This window comes from Dryobates pubescens, chromosome Z, assembly GCF_014839835.1.
Source record: "Dryobates pubescens isolate bDryPub1 chromosome Z, bDryPub1.pri, whole genome shotgun sequence".
In the NCBI taxonomy this organism is placed as follows: Eukaryota; Metazoa; Chordata; class Aves; order Piciformes; family Picidae; genus Dryobates; species Dryobates pubescens.
This window is the reverse complement of record NC_071657.1, coordinates 20739714-20759596: the sequence shown is the minus strand read 5'-3', so window position 1 is coordinate 20759596 and position 19883 is coordinate 20739714. Positions and strand designations below refer to the sequence as shown.

Sequence of the window (19883 nt, the reverse complement as noted above, 5' to 3'; positions counted from 1 at the left end):
TGTTATTTTGTGTGTTATTTTTACCACTCTGGCAGTGATGATTTCTGTGAGCTCTAGCACTAATGATTTTGAATGATACATGGCTTAAGAAACGGTTCATCTGCCTAATGATAACTGATGTATCTGAATAGATCTTTGAACAAAATACAAAGTTTGGCCTCAATGTTTTATAATATAAGCTTGTTAAAATTAGTGTGTTGAATTTTAAGTTAAATGTTATTGACTTCACTTTATAGCCAGTGAAAATAACTTCTGAAAGTCTTTGTAAGACTTTATGTTCATACTTTATACACAGGTGCAAATTCTGTTCTACAGGAAAAATGTCTCATGGAGATATTAATTGATTTGGCATGTAATTGGTAAATTCTGTATTCAATTTCAACATTTTGTATAAATCAATTTCTTATGTTTTTATGCCTGGATAAAGAAATGGCTCATTTTGAATGTTGTTAACATCACATCGCAATTTATGAGAAAAAGCTGATTGGTATGACTCAGAAAAAATAGCAGGACAAGTGAAAATACTATGTGTTTTTAGGGACATTTCTATAAACTTCAGCTTTTTTATATTTTTTTTTTTAAGTAATAGAAAATATCAGTATGTATTTTATGTAAATATAGGAGCCTTGAATTTGATTTCTAGTAGAAATAGATAATGTGGATACAAGAAATAAAAAATTAATTGTTGTTTTTAATGATTTTCATGTAGAAGTGAACTCTAAAATTGTACTGTAAAAGTAACATTTTTCTGTGATATTTTTCCCAAGTTTTTTGATGTAATTTCAACCACTGAGAAACCATTGGCTGAGCAAGACTGGTATCATGGCGCAATTCCAAGAATAGAAGCACAGGAGCTGTTAAAACAGCAAGGAGACTTCTTGGTGCGAGAGAGCCACGGGAAACCTGGTGAATATGTCCTTTCTGTGTTTTCAGATGGACAACGGAGACACTTTATCATACAATATGCTGATGTACGTCTCTGATACAGTACTGAATATTCAATGTTGGGAAGTTTATATTTTCAGTTAAATAATCTGCTGTGGCAAATGGCAAAAGGGAATTTTGGGAAACAAAGGAGAAATATTACATATGACATCTTTTATCTTTTACTGAAAAGCCATGGTGGTTTTGAAAGTGTTTTGAAATCCAGAATTTATTATTACTGATTTATGCATATGCATTTATTTATTTTTAAACTTGTTTTCCCAGTTGGTGCTAATTTAGCTACTTTCAATTTAGACTATAATGATTCCATAGAAACTTGGTGAAAAATGTAAATATTCATGGAGAAGAAAATAGTCTGTATTTGATTCTATACTGCTAGGAATTAAGTACCTGCTCTCTCAAGATGCTTATGTTGTTTTAATGCTATGATTATTGTTTTGTTCAGTATACAAAACCACTTGTGGATGTTGCACAGTATGGATTCTTCTAAGAATTAGAATTGATGTCCTTATTAGTGGAGCAGGGAAAACTGGTCAATTTAAACAGTATATTGATTTTCCTATACCTTTATCTAATGTATCTCTTTCTATTCTTAATACACTACCCATTTTTTAAAATTTAGATGTTTTTATTTTATACCTTTCAGAACTTCAAACAAATTCAAAATATGACACTTGTTCTAACAATACTAGAAACTATTCTTGAAGTGTGACATAGCAGCAAATCATTCTCAGTTTTGATTCATTAAGGCTGCCAAAATGTATTTCAGTCTCTTGTAATAAAATTCCCCAAATACAGAAAAGTACACAATCACTGTTCACACTGAAGTAATTGCCTTGTCTATGTCCCTATCTAAACTAGCATCCCTGGGTAAAGCTCGTGTTGTGTACCTGATATTTTTCTAATGAGAGGCAGTGATATTTTTCAAACTTCATAAAATTTGGAAGGCTCCTGTAGGATTTTGGACACTTGCCTAGCTGTAGTTTTTAATTAATTTTCACTAAGGGTTTTTCTTGTATGAGTATATCTCCACACAGTATCAGTGTTTATTTATTTTGATTTTGTGACCTGAAAGTATTTTAATGTATTGGAGTGGTGAAAGAGAAAACAAGAGCAGTAAAAGCCATGAAGAGCAGTAAGGCTACTTACAAGATGCCTGGAGCTCTGTGACCGTGAACCAGCAAAAACTGTAATTTGATGTGGCTGGAAAAATTTTTTGTAATTTTATGGCAAGTAGATCTTAAAAAAAATGTAGACAGATAGAATAGCTTTTTAAAGTAACCATTGCTTTGAGGCCTATCTGTAAGACTTTTTTGTATTGTTTTCCCCATAATAAATAAATGAATGATTGAATGAATGATGAAATTCCCACCATTTCACTACTTTCCTTTAGAAATTACATTATGTAAATATAAGACTAATAGTGGTTGATATTGCATAACTTGGACAGTCTAAACATCATCAGGTGGCTAGATCTGTATTCTTGTACATTTAGTTATAGGGCATTATGTGCATCTGCTCTTGGGATTAATTTCTGGCAATAATGGAAGTTAAAACTTTCTTTTCTTAAAAAGACATGCAGGACTCCTTACGTAGTCCTAAGGGGGGGAAATTCTGTATTTATTGTGAGCAAAAAGCAGTAATTATAAAAAGAGAATAAACTTATTAAGCTCTAAGAAGGAGTTAGTAGATGATGGGACTGTTAGGGTCATATAACCAGAGACATTGTTTTCATTAACGTTTTGATGGGGAAGTTTGAGGAGAATTTACTGCAAGGAGAGTTTGTTAAAATCAGTATAAATAATGTGGAATCAGGGCTCTGTGATGGGCCAAATCACACACATCACCAACAGGTCACCATATGGAGAACAAATGTATATTTGTTTGTACAAATTTTCTTACGAATCAGATACTAAAGGGCAGTGAGATATACTCCTTTTTTAGCAGTAGTCCTTTAATTGTATAAATATTCTCTTTCTGGTTTTACCATTTTCCCAAAGACTAATCTTAATAAAATTATGTGTGTGAGTTCATCATTTAGCTTTAAGCATCAAAATTCACTTCTGTCATTCAAGGTTACTGTTGTTTTTCACTGTTGCTTATTTGAGGCTGTGCTGTTTTCAAATTGTTATTTGTTAGTGATCTGAATAGTAGTAAAGGTCCTGTGCAAATACATAGAATCGAAGAACTCTGCCTGCCCCTGAAGCTCTTGCATAGATGACAGCAGATGGGTATGGGTATGGGGCTGAGTCTGGGATGAGGGAATAATAGACAGTACTTGTTATTGTACTAGGGAGACTCTATGGACATCAGGTTTTTTGAATCATCAGCACAGAAATATGACTCTGTTATTGAAAAGGCATGGGAACTGCTGTTACTGGTCAATCAAATCTCAGCCACTGTTTGATATGTAAATGAAGGTAAACAACAAAATACATTTTTAAAAGTATGCAGACTATGAAAATTCTGTGTGATAGAGAACAAGGAATGTTAAAAATAGGTGACATGACTAAGGAGTCTTTACTAGCAGCTTTAACCCCCAAGGAAGAGAAACTTAGAATGCATTGTGTGAGGAATTTTACACTGGAGGCTAGGGAAAAAATCACATCTGTATGCCAGTGGTAGAGATTTCCATTGCCCAGTTATGTAAATGAACTTGAATCATTACCTATGTTCAAGTTTTTTAATTGTGACACTTGTTGCCATTGTCAGGCTGGCTTACGGCAGTTCATACTCCATGGGAAGAGTTCTCTAACTATAGATGTCGAGACATGTATAGGTACAAGACTTCATCCTGTTTCTAAGTCAGCTGCAGTGTATAATTTTAAGAGTTTCAGGAGGCTGAAGTAAATGCTTTACTGATTTTTTCCCTGTCAAATGTCTAAGCAAAGATAAGTAATGGAAACACGATTTCCCACCCCCCCCTTAATGCTTGAAAGAATGATAAGTCATAGCAGTCATTGTTAAAGAAATGTTACGTGCTTCTGAGAAAATACTAGGATTTCTTGTTTTAAATTGTGTTTAATTATGTATCTAAAAAGAAATAAATTTGTGAAGGGAGAGAGGAATTTTGTCTTTCCCAACCTCTTTATGAGTTACATGCCTGACCTGCCTTTGTTTTTTAGGTGCATTTTATACTTTGTTCCAAAATATTATCAATCATTGTAAATACAGTAAAATGTTAGTAAGATAGTGTTATTTAACTCCTGTTTATTTTATATTAAGCTTAACTGTCCTACCTCTTTAAATAAAGAGTTTAAATAAATAGTTACTTTGTCAAGTTGCCTTAAATGACTGTTGCAGTAATTTTGCGTTTATTAATGTGTCATACTCCTAACTACTATTCCAATAGAAATGCTATTGAATAGATCAGGAAAGAAATGTATAGACTGTAAAAGCAGCTATTTCTTTCTCTTGTTGCTAGAAAGGGATGCTTCATGATGTACTTTTGCAGTTTTTCTTCAATATATTCCTTGTAGAGAAACAATTCTTTCCTTTTACCTCCATACAGAATCAGTACCGTTTTGAAGGAACTGGGTTTCCAACTATTCCTCAGCTCATAGAACATCATTACACAACAAAGCAAGTTATTACAAAGAAATCAGGTGTTGTTCTGCTGAATCCTGTTGTTAAGGTAATGTGTACATTCCAAGAACTCTCTGTAACTGACAAGACTTTAGGGGGAATTGTATTATTTTTTTTAAATATGCTCGGAAGATTTTTTCCTTCATGCTCATTTTGTGATTCTCTTTTTCTGAGCATTTTCAACCTTCTTTGCTCTATGCAATACATTCTTTTAATATAACACTCCATCCTGAGTCATGTAACAAATCTTTACTATCTTGAAGAATGATATTCCTTATCTCACAAAATATTCTCTTATTTTTGGATTCCCATTTGAAATTCACTACTAAGTCTCTGAAAGTAGTACTTCTAGTGCTTCACTGCCCATGAAATTGTGATTATTTATTTATTTCAATAAAGTTATGTTCTTTAAGTGGTAGATTTCTCTTTAAGTTTGGAAGAGTTACGACAAATCTGTTTTGTCTCAATTATATATCTTGGAAGTAAGCTAAACAGATGTGGAAAAAGGTACTGTCATTCCATCATCACTACAAATTTGACATAAAAATTCCCTTTTTAATCTGCAAGCTATTTCAGAAAGTCTTTCAGAAGGAAACATAAAGGGTTGGAAATACTAAATTATAGCACTGTTCAGAAAGCTCCAGAGTCTCCTTGGCCTCTTCAGGTAGTTTTAGAATCAGTATCTACATACTTGATAGTACATTCATAAACCAATTCTTTTTCACTTAAATCTTTCCATTTTGTCTATGAGTAAGCCATTTTTTCTTAGTGTTTTCTTTAAAAAAAAAAAGATACTAGTTTCACGGATATGTGAAGCATATTCCATGTCCTACAAAATTTTAGGAAGCATACAATTTGTATTTTAGAATTAGTTTCCTATTCCATGAACCTAGTTCTTTTCTGCTAGTGATCCTAAAAAATGAAAGAATATTCCCTTTCTCAAAATCTATGTGATTTTTTTTTTACACCTACCTGTGCTTATGTATTTTATGTTAATACCTTACAGATGATCAAATTTACTTCATGGAAAATAAAACACTGCTTAAATTCATTGTAGAACATATGAGAAAGGATATGATACTATTTTTTATGTGTGAATAGTTATATTTTTATATAAACTGTTTAAAAATAAAGGGCCATCAAAATCAAATATTTTGATACCTGTTTGCAATTTTTTTTCTTTTATATTACCCTATTTGTTTTAAATGTTTTAATGTTCATTTTGTTTCCTGGCTCTTTTTTTTTTTTGCCTTTGTACAATGTACATACTGTGAAAGTGGCCCTCTCTTAGCAAATGTAAAAGTATAGTGCATTATGTCTCTGCACAATAGATGACAATAGAATGTATTCTCATGTATTCTTTGTTAAAGAGGAAAATAGCATCTGGAAAACATCATGTCTCCTTTCTCTGTTATTTACTTTGAAGAAAAGGAGTTTCCATATTCCTGACATTTTTGTTTAATTTTCGTACAGCTTTTTAATATATTGAAGTTTTAATTTATTCAGAGTTTTCATATGTAGTCCAAGTATTAATCTAGTACCTCTACTATGGGAAGAATATTATCCTAAATGACTTTATTGATAATTTCCCCATTATTCTACTTGACTTCATGTCCTTTAAGGTGTAAATGCCTGTACGGATAATCTAAATCCTTTGGTAATAACCATGTAGTCATCTATGACCATGTGGTCGCTGAGTGCAAAATCAGTTTCTTATTTTCATGAGCTAAAAAAAGTGGGCCAAATCCTCTTTGGACTAGTTGACACAAGTTAGTGTTAGTATTAACTAAAATTAGTGGAAATAGTGGTATTTCCTCTAGGATCATGCTAGATTTATGAGCAGTTAATAGCTGATTGAGCTGTAGTGCAAAAGCACTTGACTACTCAGATTTTCCAAAGTGCTGTGAGTAGTTGGTATCTGTCCATAAAATCCAGTTACACAGGATCCATTAATTTCATTGTTTGACTTGCTAATGAGCGTCAGTGTTAGTATTCAAAAGTATTTCCTCTAGGGTTGTCGATTTTTTCAACTCTTATTCTGGTAGTTTATGGAAAGTAATGGGATGTCCATAGTCATACTGACTATTACTGCTAAGAAGAATATAAGGGTAATAGGAAATTTTGTTGAACAGGTGTTTTAAATATATGTATTACATACATTATATTTAGATTTACAGATATTTATGAAATACACTATGAGTGTCTGTTAGTTAGTTGCACTGTGTGTAAACTGAATTCACAGTGTGAGGGCCAGCAATTTGGACCAAGTAAAACAATATTGAAAAGGCTGTTACCTAGATGATAATGCTTTACAGCACTTATGTCCCAGAATATTAAAGTTGTTGCGTTTTGAAATATGTTTCAGTCTGAGCTATGATTGATTTTTTGATGATTTTAGTTCTCCCATCTAATGAAGACTGCCTGTTGGAAAAAGGTATTTCAGAACTAAGAAAAATAGTTTGAACTTTCCTTTGACATGTGGTGTTTGGTTAACATTTGCTTAAAATCTATTTGACATCTGCAAAGACTGGTTTTCCTTTGTTTATTTTACAGCTGCAAAGCAGCTTTTAATCTTTTTTTGCAGTTACTGTCTCTGTACTAACCTGTTTAGAAAGTGAAGGTTAAATATGACAGAGAACTTCACAGAAAAAAAATAATTACACATAGGATTTTTATTTTACTTTTCTTCCTTCACCCAGTCATTTGTCTTCCTTTGCCTTATTAGTAAAATTGGCGTTCATCTTCCGTGATGTTGCACTTGAAAGGAACAGCCTTGATTGTGTCACCAGATCTGTCTGCTTGGAATGTTAATGATACTGTAAAAATAGATTTTAAATTAGAAAACCTGAGGACATTAAAAAGATATCTGCAAGTAATTTATTTCATGGGAAAATCTCTCACATTTAGTGTTTTGGTTTTTTTTAAATGGCATGTTATGTTCTTTAGTTTATTATTGATGGAATGATTCGTATGTACAGCTCCCAAGTAATGTCAATGCAATACTACCCAGAGATACCCCCTCAGTACTGCCCAAAACCATTGTTAGTAGAAATGCTATTTTAACTATATTAAATATATTTTAACTTTCTAATGTACTTGACCTCATGTTGTCCAAGGTTTTTCAATTTTCTGAAATACATTTTTGATGCATAAGAAGTCTGTATTGAGTTTTGCATATGCTCTGACTATTAGAAAAGAGAATAGTGAAGGAAATAAAGAATACCATTTTTATTTGGCTATATCTGTATTATACCTTTGAAGCAAATCTGCCTATTGACACTTAGGACACTATACTTCCATGACTGAGCAGTCCCTAAGGCCTCAGACCTTCAGCTGAAACAAAATTAAGACACAATTGCTGATAGAAGGGAGTTCAGTCTTCAGAACCAGGGGACAGCTAGTCTGAAATAATGCTTTTACCAAAAAAAAATTATGTTTCAGAACTTCAGCACGAACTATTTCGTTCCGGAAATCTGCTGCCATTTCACTATATCTAATGTAGTCCTAGTGTTTGGATCATCTGTAATAAATTCGTATTCTGAGCTCATGAAAAAAAGCCCAACCACTGCTGCTTTGTCAGATGAGTTAGAGTATGTATTCATTGTCAGTAATTTTCATTTAAAAATTCTGGAAGTATTTTGATGTGATAAAAAGCTTGTGATATGGCCTCAGGTACTTTCTGGACATGGAAAAGTCAATCATAAATAATATTAAGTGAAATGAATGAAAAGTGTTAAAAGAAAAATAGAAGATGGTATTTTGTAGTAGTGGTTCTAATGATGAGTAAATTTGCAAATGACACGAGAATTACGTGTGCAGCTGATGCTGTCTTGCAAGATACTGGTATGCTAATAAGTTACACATGGGAAAAAAACAGTGAAGAAATATAAATTTAAGTGACATCATAAATTAAATGGAAATGGACTCAGAAACATCTGATGTGACCCTCATTTTTCTGTCACTGAACCAATTTGATCTGTAGTTTGTACTTAGAAGTCTTTAAGCTCAGCTTCAAAGACTGAAAGCTTCTTAGTTGTAGAATTAGTACTGTCTTCTTTAGCAGTTAGCTAACATACGCTTATCCATGCAAACCTAACCAATAATAGTTTTCTGGTTTTTGGGCTCCCCTTAGTGTTGGTCATTGCTTGGTTTTGCTTTACCTTGCTAAACCAAGCTGAAGCTCACTGTTCTAAACAATGTGTGTGCTTATTATGCAGGCAGTGTGCATCAGCAAGGCTGATGTGGAGTAACTGAAGGAGTTTGCTGACTATCCTCACTTTCAGACAAGCCTTCTTAGGCCAGCTGAGAGAAGATGGAAGCTATGAGGCTTAGCAAGGAGACTTTCAAGTTTATGATAAAGCAGGCCTATCTCTCAATTAGATTCTCATCTTGTGACAGAAAGGAATTAAAGTGCTGAAAATGAAACAACTGCAGTAGTGATGCTGCCTTTTGGAATGATCATCTTGCATTTGTTTGATCTGAGGAATAACTGTGTAGGAGCAGAAATCTCACAACAGCCCCATGCAACGCTACAGGCTTGGGGCTGAGTGGCTGGAAAGCTGCTCAGCAGGAAGGGACCTGGGAGTGTTGATTGACAATTGGCTGAACATGAGCCACCAGTGTACCCAGTAAGCAAAGAAGGCTGACAGCAGCTTGGCCTGCATCAGGGATAATGTAGACAACCAGACTAGAGAGGTGATTGTCCCACTGTGCTCAACACTGGTGAGACCACATCTTGAGTACCGTGTTAAGGTTTGGGTGCTGTACTACAGGAGAGACATAGAGGTACTGGAGTGTGTCCAGAAAAGGGCAATGAAGCTGGTGAAAGCTATTATGAGTCGCTGTGGAACCTGGAGTTTTTTAGTCTGAAGAAAATGAGTCTGAGGGAAGACCTTACTGTTCTCTACAACTGTCTGAAAGGGCATTGTAGAGAGGTGAGTGTTGATCTCTTTTCTTAAGTAACAACTGAAAGGACAAGAGAAAATGGCATCAAGTTACCCAAGGAGAGGTTTATGTTATACCTTTAAGAAAAACTTTCATACTGAAAATTATCAAAGACTACAATAGGCTGCCCAGGGATGTGGTTCAATCACCATCCCTGGATGTATTTAAAAACCATTTAGATGTGGTGCTCAAGAATATGATGTAGTAGTGGCCTTAGTAGAGTTAGGTAGTGGTTGGACTTGATCTTAGACATCGTTTCCAACCATGGTGATTCTGTGAAGACAGATACACTATCCAAACTAGGCATTTTGTTTTTATTTTTGTTTTATAACATGATGAGAAGACACCAGGAAAACACAGGATTGTTTGCAAAAGTAATAGTAAAGAATTTAATGTGTGTTTTGAATAATTTTTTTCATTTTTTTCAGTCTGTTTTGACATTGCCTTTCTGATCTCTACTTTTTCTGGTACAAGATGCCTTCCTCTTTGTATATGGCATTCATTGTATGGGTACTTAATAAAAGAAAAAATGTGTTTAACTACAAATTTTAAATGCAGATTTGTGATCTGTGATTTTAAAAATTCATCAGGAATATAATTTTATATAGGTTTTATCAATAGGTAAATATTTATATTGAAGTAGCATACCGTGCATCTAACACCAAAATCTGCCAAAGACTTAAGTGATTTGTCATTGCTATGTTTCTACTTGGGTAGAGTAATAAACAGTTTTATGGTTTTTTTCTACCATTAAAGCTGTTAAAATTGTTTCTTAAAGCAAATGAGTGCCTAGGTTGACATCGTTAGAATCGTACTATTTTGGTGTTAAATGCCTACTACTTACTGAGTTTGCATGTGATTGCAACAAATCACATGTCTGCTAGTAGGAGACTCCTTTGAAATGTGTAGTGGTTTACATAGATGTATTGTCGTGGATTATCTCAGAAACACCTGAGGTCTCCACCAGTATATGTTAGAAGAGTAAAATAATGATAGTTACATGGGTTGTAAACTTAAAATGCTGGATATAAATTGGACCAGCAGTTCCAGTATCCATGTCACACAAACAATGTGTTATTCATAGCAGGTACATTTCCTTTAGGGAGGATCAACCAAACTTAGTCGGACAGTAGACTCAAGGGCTAGTCTATTTTAAGCATAGTGAAAAATCTTACTGTTAAGTTGGGTTTAATGTACAAACCTCTGAGAGTAAACACATCAAAAGCCTACTTATATTTTGAACACTACAATGTTTATTTTATATGTAGCGGTGTATGTGAAGATGGGAAGGTGTTTTCTCTGTGTGTGCTGTGTATGTCTGTTTGCTTCCATAATGGTCAGCCTAATGTTAAGCTTTAAGTGTGGAGAGTTAAAATAGGTCAAGCTTAACTGAGGGATAAAATGAAGGAGCATGTTCTGTTATTACGTACTCCAGCTGTGGAAAGATTTGTTTAAATGTGGAAAACATCACAGAGAATATTGATTCTGTAATTGACGTGTCACAGCAGTAATTTTATTTTTAATGGTTCATTTAGCTTTGGGTTTCTTTATCCAGTAGGACTTTAAAGAACAGATTGGTTCCTTCATAAGATTGTTGTGTTTTATTTATTTTATTAAGAAAAGACAGTTGGATAATACATACTGCAAAGCAGGCTTTGAATTAATGAATAGGAGTTCAAAGGTGTGAGTTACACATCAAACTGTAGTGCACATTGGGTTTTGGCACAGCACAGGTCATTGTTGGTAGAAGACTCCTTTGAGCTTGATTCTAGCCTGCCCTGTGGTTTGGTAAGTGGAACAAGTTGTGGATACATATAAAATACTTTAGGAGTTCTCCAACAAAAACCTATAGAAGCACAATTTATTCTTATTACTACTATTCTGATTACATTACGTATATGCAGCCATTTAGAAGACTGTTTTAAAGGACAAGTGTTAATGACTTTTGGAAGTTTATTGTATCAGATTCTGAGAGAAATTACTGCCTAGTAACTGTAACTGTCAGTGTCGTCCATTGTGCATGCTTAAGATTTTTCAGATTGTTGATCTGTGGAGCTTTTTTGTCCTAGCCTGTACTCAGCATGTGTGCATGTCTCACCTTCCCCATGTTCTTTATTAAGGGGTGCTGGGCACACATATGCTTTCCTTTCTTCCTATTCTTTCTCAAGCTTTGGTTACTGGAGTAATCTGCAATTATGATGCATGTAAGGATCAGAGAACATAAGCATGAGAGTGCTTATTTTTACACCTATTGCACTTCAAGTGATTTCAAGGTGAGCAGTTCAGTTAGGAGTAACTTCTGGATTTCTCAATAAATAGCTACTGTGTATATCAAACAAAACAAGCTCTTTCCTAAGTATCTGCTATAGTACAGAGCTTGTTGCAGATATCTGTAGATCTCCAAGAGCTGTCTTGTAGTTATTGCCAAGAGCTCTGTTATTCTTTAAGGGTTGCTCACAATTAAATTTGTCAGGCATACATCACAAAGATGTCATATTATTCTACAAGATCAAGCCACAAATGAATTAAATTTCTTTGGTGATGTCCACTGTCTTCTGAGAACCAAAGGATACACACAGAAGAAGCTACACACCGAGAAGAATGGGGCTATTCTTGCATAAGACAAGGGCATCAGATAAATGTAGTAGTCTCTGATTTCTCAGGAAGATGGATCTGAGAGAGGTATTTAAATATTGATTAAGGAGGAATTCAGTGTCTGGATTAGGTGGGACATGCTGCACTTAGTGTACTATTTATGGTAGTGCATGTATGATGAGGTAACTGCTATTACTAGTTCTGCCCTTTCAGTCAGTTTGAATCCTAAAAGGGCTGCCATAGCACATGTAGTGTATCCACTGTGATTGATAAGATGAAGGTCAGCCACAGAGGGTGGTGATCAGTGACACTAAGTCCAGTTGGAGGCCAGTGGCTACCAGTGCAGGGTCAATATTGTATCTGATCCTGTTTAACATATTTATTGATGAAATAGGTGAAGGAGCAGAGTGTACACTCAGCAAGTCTGCTGATGACACAAAACTGGGATGAGTTGCTTATATGTCAGAGGGTGTTGCTCTCATCCAGAGTGACTTGGGCAAACAGGAAAAATAAGTACACAGGAACCTCATGAAGTTCAGCAAGGGGAAGGATGGAGGCAGACTCTTTTCAGTGGTGCCCAGTGACAGGACTACAGGCAAAGGGCACAGATTGTAGAGGGTGACTGAGCACTGGCATAGCTTTCCCAAAGAGGTTGTGAAGCCTCCATCCCTGTAAGTATTCATAAACCATCTGGACATGGTCCTGAGCAACTGGCTGCAGGTGGCCCTGCTTGAGCAGTGGATTAGACGACATGGAAATCAGAGGTCCTTGCAGTTCTCAACCACTCTGTGATTCTGTGAAGGCTCATTGAATAACTAGGTCTGTCATGACTGAGGTGTGTGTTAAAAGTTGAAACACTGCTTTCCGTGAAATTCTTTTCTGCAAATGAGCACAGTGAAAAGGGTTGATTCTAATTTAGAGTGTTACACAAGAGTAACTGGCAGGAAAACTTTTAGACTTACTGTGGACTTTTCAAGCATCAAGAACAAGGTAAAGAAGTTAAATGGTAGACGTAGATAGATGTTTTCCCCTTATCTCACTGTGTTCAAGTTGAAAAATTGAAAGTATGAATGGTAGTTTGCTCAAGTGTAGGTCTATTTGTGCAAAAGAACCTCTGGTACACTGAGGAGGACACTGCATAATTGGTTCACAGACTTTTGAGTTGTAGAAATAGATGTGGTAAAGTGCAGCAAAGAGTAGATTACTATAGACCATTAAAATTATCAACCTGAAGTAATTAATAGTAATACAGGAGAAAAAAATATTTACTGAACATGGCATTCAGAAGAGTACACAAGTTACAACAGAAGCTGCTATTACTCAACAGAATCACCAGGTATGTCTGTATCAATTCCTTTTCTACAGCCTTCATTGACTGGCCTTTCTCCTGCTGCTGGAGATCTCCCAGTGCTTTTGCTGCTCTGAATAATGAGTTAGTGGTATGTTAGAAGCCAACAATATTGCGTTAAAGGTTTTAATTCATGCCTCTTAATACATAGGAGGTAGAAGTAAAAATATTTGTACATATTTAAAAATTTTAGCCTATTTTAACCATTTGTGTTTATTTATGCTTGCATATTATGACTTTTGCATTCCTCTCTTTAAACCATACAGGTTGTTTAAATGAAAAACAACCTTATCACATGGTTTTGTTTGCCTTTGTACACAAGACTGTGAGTGTTTTGGAAAGCTTATCTGATAAGGATCAGATAATTTATGTTTATATATATTCAGTTAACAGGTGATTCAGAGTATTTTGATTTGGGAGCTGCATTTACTGTATTAAGTAGAAAGGAATGCTGTAAGTCCTCTTCATGTATTTGAAATACAAAGATTTTGGCATAAACTTGACTTTCTTTTTCCTGATGTGAAAGATTTTACATTCTATGTCTTGTCTCTTTTTAATTTCTTTTTGTTCTCTTGAATTTCTCTATATTTTCCCTGAAAGATCTTTAGCATCTTTCTTATCCTTCCATGAATAAGAGAATCACAGAATCACAGAATGTTAGGGGTTGGAAGTGACCTCCAGAGATTATTGAGTCCAGCTGCCTGCCAAAGCAGGATCACCTAGGGCAGGATGCACAGGAATGCATCCAGGCAGGTTTTCAAAGTCTTCAGAGAAGGAGACTCCACAGCCTCTCTGAACAGCCTGTTCTAGTGCTCTGTCACCCTCACCATAAAGAAGTGTCTCCTTGCGTTGAGGTGGAACGTTCTATGTTCTATCTTGTATCCATTGTTCCTTGTCTGAATATAAACTTAGAAAACATAAATGAAAGGAAATACTACAGATCCTTAAATTAAAAAACCAAACCAACACCAACAAAACATACACACAAAAAATTGAAGAGAACTAATGTTGTGTATTGACTTCTACAGTCATTTTGTCTATTAACTTCTGCATATCTGAGTTCTTTCTACTTGCCATATAACCGCTGAGACCTCTGCTTTGCAGAGAAGTTGAATCTTTGCAGTGGTTGTTCATGGAAGAGTAACACGTTGGATGAGATAGAGGGACCTGGGGGTGCTGGTCGACGGTAGACTGAACATGAGCCTGCAGTGTGCCCAGGCAGCTAAGAGGGCCAATGGCATCCTGGCCTGCATCAGGAACAGTGTGGCCAGCAGGAGCAGGGAGGTCATTCTGCCCCTGTACACTGCACTGGTTAGGCCGCACCTCGAGTACTGTGTCCAGTTCTGGGCCCCTCAGTTTAGGAAGGATGTTGACTTGCTGGAACGAGTCCAGAGAAGAGCAACAAAGTTGGTGAGGGGTTTGGAACATAAGCCCTACGAGGAGAGGCTGAGGGAGCTGGGGTTGCTTAGCCTGGAGAAGAGGAGACTCAGGGGTGACCTTATTACTCTCTACAACTACCTGAAGGGAGGTTGTAGACAGACGGATGTTGGTCTCTTCTCCCAGGCAAGCAGTACCAGAACAAGAGGACACAGTCTCAGGCTGCGCCAGGGGAGATTCAGGCTGGATGTTAGAAAAAAGTTCTATACAGAAAGAGTGATTGCCCATTGGAATGGGCTGCCTGGGGAGGTGGTGGAGTCGCCATCACTGGAGGTTTTTAGGAGGAGACTTGACGGGGTACTTGGTGCTGTGGGTTAGTTGCTTGGGCGGTGTTGGATTGGTTGATGGGTTGGACGTGATGATCTTGAAGGTCTCTTCCAACCTGGTTTATTCTATGTATTCTATGTATTCTATGTAATTTGCCAAGGAGATAAACCAATCTGCACCATTACACTCTTACAGTTTTCATTGTGTTTATTCAGTCTAGCTTAACACATTGCTGATAATGGTGCAAAACCAGCTTCTGTAACAGTTTTTACAGTTCATGAATCTTTATTCTGAAACCATTTTAAATGAGTTGTCAGCGGGTTTTTCAAAACCCCTCTTGTAAAACACACTTGCTTTAATGAAAAGTCTTTTCCACTAGCTACCTTTATTTCTGTACTTAATCTGGAGGATATGAAACACATAGTTCATGATTCATGAAATTAATATGCACATTAGATCTACTGGCGTAGGTAGTGCTAAAAGTAGTACTTAGCTAAGAAGATAATTTCTCATTTCCACATTGAAGGGCTCTATCCACATGTACATAACTTTTTGCTCTTGCTCACCAAGTTCTGATAAGTGATTTGAATACACACATGATGAAAAGTGATCTGACATTATGATTTGTGTAGCCATGAAAAAGAATCCTATTCTGATGGTCCTGAAAGTCAAAGATCAACTTTTCATTTTTGTTGTTGTAGGAAAATTGGTTTTAGCTGCAGTAATTCACGCTATCTATGTTTTTTTAAATTTAATTTCAACAAAAGAGAGAAAATAACTACTTTCCAGAATAATTTTGAATGCATTTTTTTCTGTTTACAATATAAAGAATCAGACACAATATATGTTTTTGCACCATACTTATTAGGTGCTGACAATATCCCTTCGTTTCTTTTCCAAGTAACTAGTGATAGAACAAAAGGTGCCCCAGGCTGCACCAGGGGAGGTTTAGGCTGGACATCATGAAAAAAGTTTTCACTGAAAGCATTGTCATGCCTTGGAACAGGCTGCCCAGGGAGGTGGTTGAGTCACCATCCCTGGATGTGTGTAAAGGCCGTATAAATGTGCTTGGGGATATGTCTTAGTGGTGGACTTGGCAGAGGAGGGTAATGGGTGGACTCCATGTATTTGAAGGTCTTTTCCAACCTAAAGGATTCTGTGATTCTGTTTTATGGGATTTTAAAGAAAAATGTTAATGAAAAATTTACTGAGGTGGGATAAAGGGGAGTGATATTTAGACTTGCAGTAAATTTCCCAGACTGCATTCAGATAGATTTTTACGTTGGCTTTCAGTTCTCTTAAAGCAATATGCTTTTTTCCAGCTGAGTCATTGTGGTGTTCCCTAAATCAATTTCCTGTGTCTAAAGGTTTTTACAATTTTTTGCTTTCATTCCGTCTACTTTTAAGATGAAAATTAGTGGCACAATTTGCTATTCATTAGTTCAAGGGCATTTAGCTTTATGCTTTAATTGTGGTCTGAACTAGCTAGAGTAAATGTGGCCGAGAACATCAAAGGAGTAAGTAAAAGTTATGATAATTTAGAAGGAAGGATATCAGGATTTGCTCTTTTGCAAATTTTTTTTTTGGCAGGGGGAGACTAGATAAGAGTCTTTGGTATGTTTGGTATTCTGAAACTGAATATAAGCATAGGTGGCATTTTCATTTTATCCCTTTTTCACTCTCCTACTAGTAATGGTACCATTTTTCAAACCAAGTGTTTAAAATGTGACATAAATTCATATCTAATTCACAAAATGTCTGGTTAATATTTAATTTCAAATTTTGGTTAATTTAAAAATGTACCATTTTAGAGTTTTTCATTATTGAATTTGCTGAAAATCATGGAAAAACAATGCTAGCTGAATTTGAACACTAAATCTTTGTTCTCTATTATGTTTCCTATTTTATTGAAAGCTGTTATGATTTACTGCAAAATTTGTAAATCTTTTTCCTGGCATAGTAATTTGTGATTTCTTCAGTGTGCTTGTTGCTTTTAATGAAGGGTGATAGGCAGGAGGAAAGCTATAGTACCTGTCTGCAAGAAATTTAGGGTGATAGTGATGACATTTCAGTTTCATAGTTTATATAAAAAGAGAAATGAAACTGCATCTTGATCTGATTGCATCAGCAGCCATCTGCTGTCATACTGTGGCCTCAGTGACCTTGCATACAACTCCAGTACCTGCATCTCCACTGAAAAAAGGACCTGTATGCCATTTGGTCAAGACTTGAAAGACATGGTCTAGGGTACTGTGAAAATTAACATCATCTTCTAATATAAAAAAAAAATTACATATTAAAACAGAAATATGGAAAAATTATATGGTTCTATGATTCTATAAATATCTTGTTATTTTTTACATACTCTTTAACACAATGAAGGTTATTTTTTCAACTCTGTTTTTTTTGGGGGCTGTTTTGTGCTTTACAGATAGCTCTTGAAATAACTCTCCTCTTTGAATTTGTTTATCTTCATTAAAAGCAAACAAGTATCTTGGATAGCCCCAGAAAGTCTGGAGAGGTACTTATTACCATATTATAGTTTATGTAAACCTTCAGTATCATGACTGTTAGCTGGTACACCTGCACATGGTGAAGATTTGCAGTCATGAGGCTGGCCAAGTTCTCCATTTGCCTAGTTGACAACTTGCTTCTCGCTGTTTGGCTAATAGATCTTGCAGTACCTCCAAAGGTTAGATATGGTAGTGGGGCTCCAAACATGTTATTAGCAAACAGCTAGATTAGTAATGGTCCTGAGAGCATCCGCACTCCTGGTCAGGGCTCAGAACCAACATGCAAAAATGCAGCTGAGGGCTGCTCCTTCCAGTGCTCAACTAGAAGCTTCACCCCTTTGTGATAAAGGTCCCAGGCAAGGCTGAACCCTGTTTGACAGATGTGTTCAGTTAAGGCTTTACTGCCCTAGCTCCTGTTGTCTTACAGCCCTGTTCATGCCTGGACACGTGCACCATTTATATGGTATTGGACCATGTCCCCAGCTGGCTTTTGGACTGACCGCAGCATTGCCGTATCACTGTTAACCTGCCCACAAGTCATGGGTCTGTGTCTGATTTGTTTATGGTGAAGTATGGAAATGTGATGCATTTGCTCTGATTTAGAAGCAGCTCTATCAAAAGGAAAATGTCTGTGACTTAGGCTGATGGCCATTACAGTGTCTCTTTATACCTACATCAAACATTATTTTTTCTTTCTCATTTTGTTCTGAGATATCTTGTGTAATTTTCAGTGTCTTTTGCATGAGTTATTAATCTGTAGAGTAATAGCATTTAACAACTAAAGAAAAAGGTTTTATCCACAAAACACTTAACAGAAGATCATGTTTATGATCAATAAGAAAAAAGACATGACTTTTTTCTGAATTTTGTTTGTGATATGCTAGTATGCATCTATTATTTTGTGTGCTTAACTGAGTTATTTATTATTCAAAAGCACTGAATGAAGACATAGTGCAGTTTGAACAGAATTACTGAGACAACATACTTGCAATAGAAACAGTTGTGTCCTTTTTACTATCCACTTTGCAGTGCTGTTCATATAATAGTTTAGGAATTAAGGACAGTTTGAAACTATTAAAATGAAAAAAATCAAACACATTGCACATTAGAAACTGAGTTTGTTGTCTTCCCCCCCCTTTTTTTTTTCCCCCCATAATTGTGCGTTGCTATGATGTAGATGACCACACCTTTTCTTTTAGGTTCTCTCTTGCTGTATGCTAAAGAAACTGCTTTGATGCAGTTTAGCAGAGGTTATATCACTCCACAGGTGCCTAAAGATACTAGATAAAATTGTAATGCATGTCAAGCTCCAGACTTTTCTAACTTAATATTTCTACTGAACTGCTTTCTTCAACTGCTGTGGGGCAGAGCAGCTTCAGAGTTGAATTCACATATGGACTTAGAGCCTATAGTTGTAAGTGCTTCACTACCATCACCAAATACAAAGCCCAGAGTTAGGATTCCAGGCTCTCTTCTCAGTGCATGAGGAGTCATATACCTTAGGAGGAAATCACAGTCTTAGGAGAAAATTACGGGCTTAGCTAGTGCAAGGCTTAGGCACTTCTCTGCATAGAGTTTATAATGTTCAATTTGTCCTTCAGCACCTGAAGGACAATCTCAAGTAAATTAGTTTTCTTTTCAAATAGAGGAATAGGATGTAGTGTGATGGCTGCAGTCTTTTTATGCAGAAGCTCAACTGTAACCCTCAAACAAAGTGGAGACTTTGACAGAGGCAGAGGAAGGAAGGGAGGAGAGTTGTATTTTGATACTTCCCCATGGGAAGTGAGAAACCAGGAAGGAGGAGCATAATATACTTATTTGTGAGGGGAGAAAATTTAGTTAGGTAGACATTCTGGGCTACAGTTTCTGTTCTGTTAATTCTACTATGTATCATCTGCTAATCTCATGTGAGTTGTCTGGCAAATATTCATGGTGTTAGGTTCCATAGTGAATACACAAGATAAAAGACTAAATGAATGATGGAAAGGGCAGTCAACAAAACAGTGCAATTTGCCAAGGGTTACGTTGTTTTCTTCAGCTGTCTGCTTTTGAGGTATGTGCAGGTGGTACCTGATGAGCATTGGAAGAATAGTTCTGAAGAGATTCCAGCAGAACCATGATAATGTAATGAGTGGGTTACAGTGGTATAATAAAGGAAAGTCCTCATTAAAAGGAAAAAAGTAAAGGTAGTGATTAATGTACTGATACAGTGATAACAAAGCCTTCAACAGATAATTTGATTCCAGTTT

At 35.9% G+C, this 19883-nt stretch overlaps 1 protein-coding gene across 2 annotated transcripts in view; it reads left to right on the top strand.

Annotated features, from left to right (window-relative positions):
* Positions 1-19883, top strand: part of FER (FER tyrosine kinase) — a 137446-nt gene that overhangs the window by 69594 nt on the left and 47969 nt on the right. For both annotated transcript variants that reach the window (XM_054178126.1, XM_054178127.1), the window contains exons 10-11: positions 768-971; positions 4457-4579. In XM_054178126.1, the coding sequence (XP_054034101.1) occupies positions 768-971; positions 4457-4579 (327 nt within the window). The remainder of the gene's footprint in view (positions 1-767; positions 972-4456; positions 4580-19883) is intronic.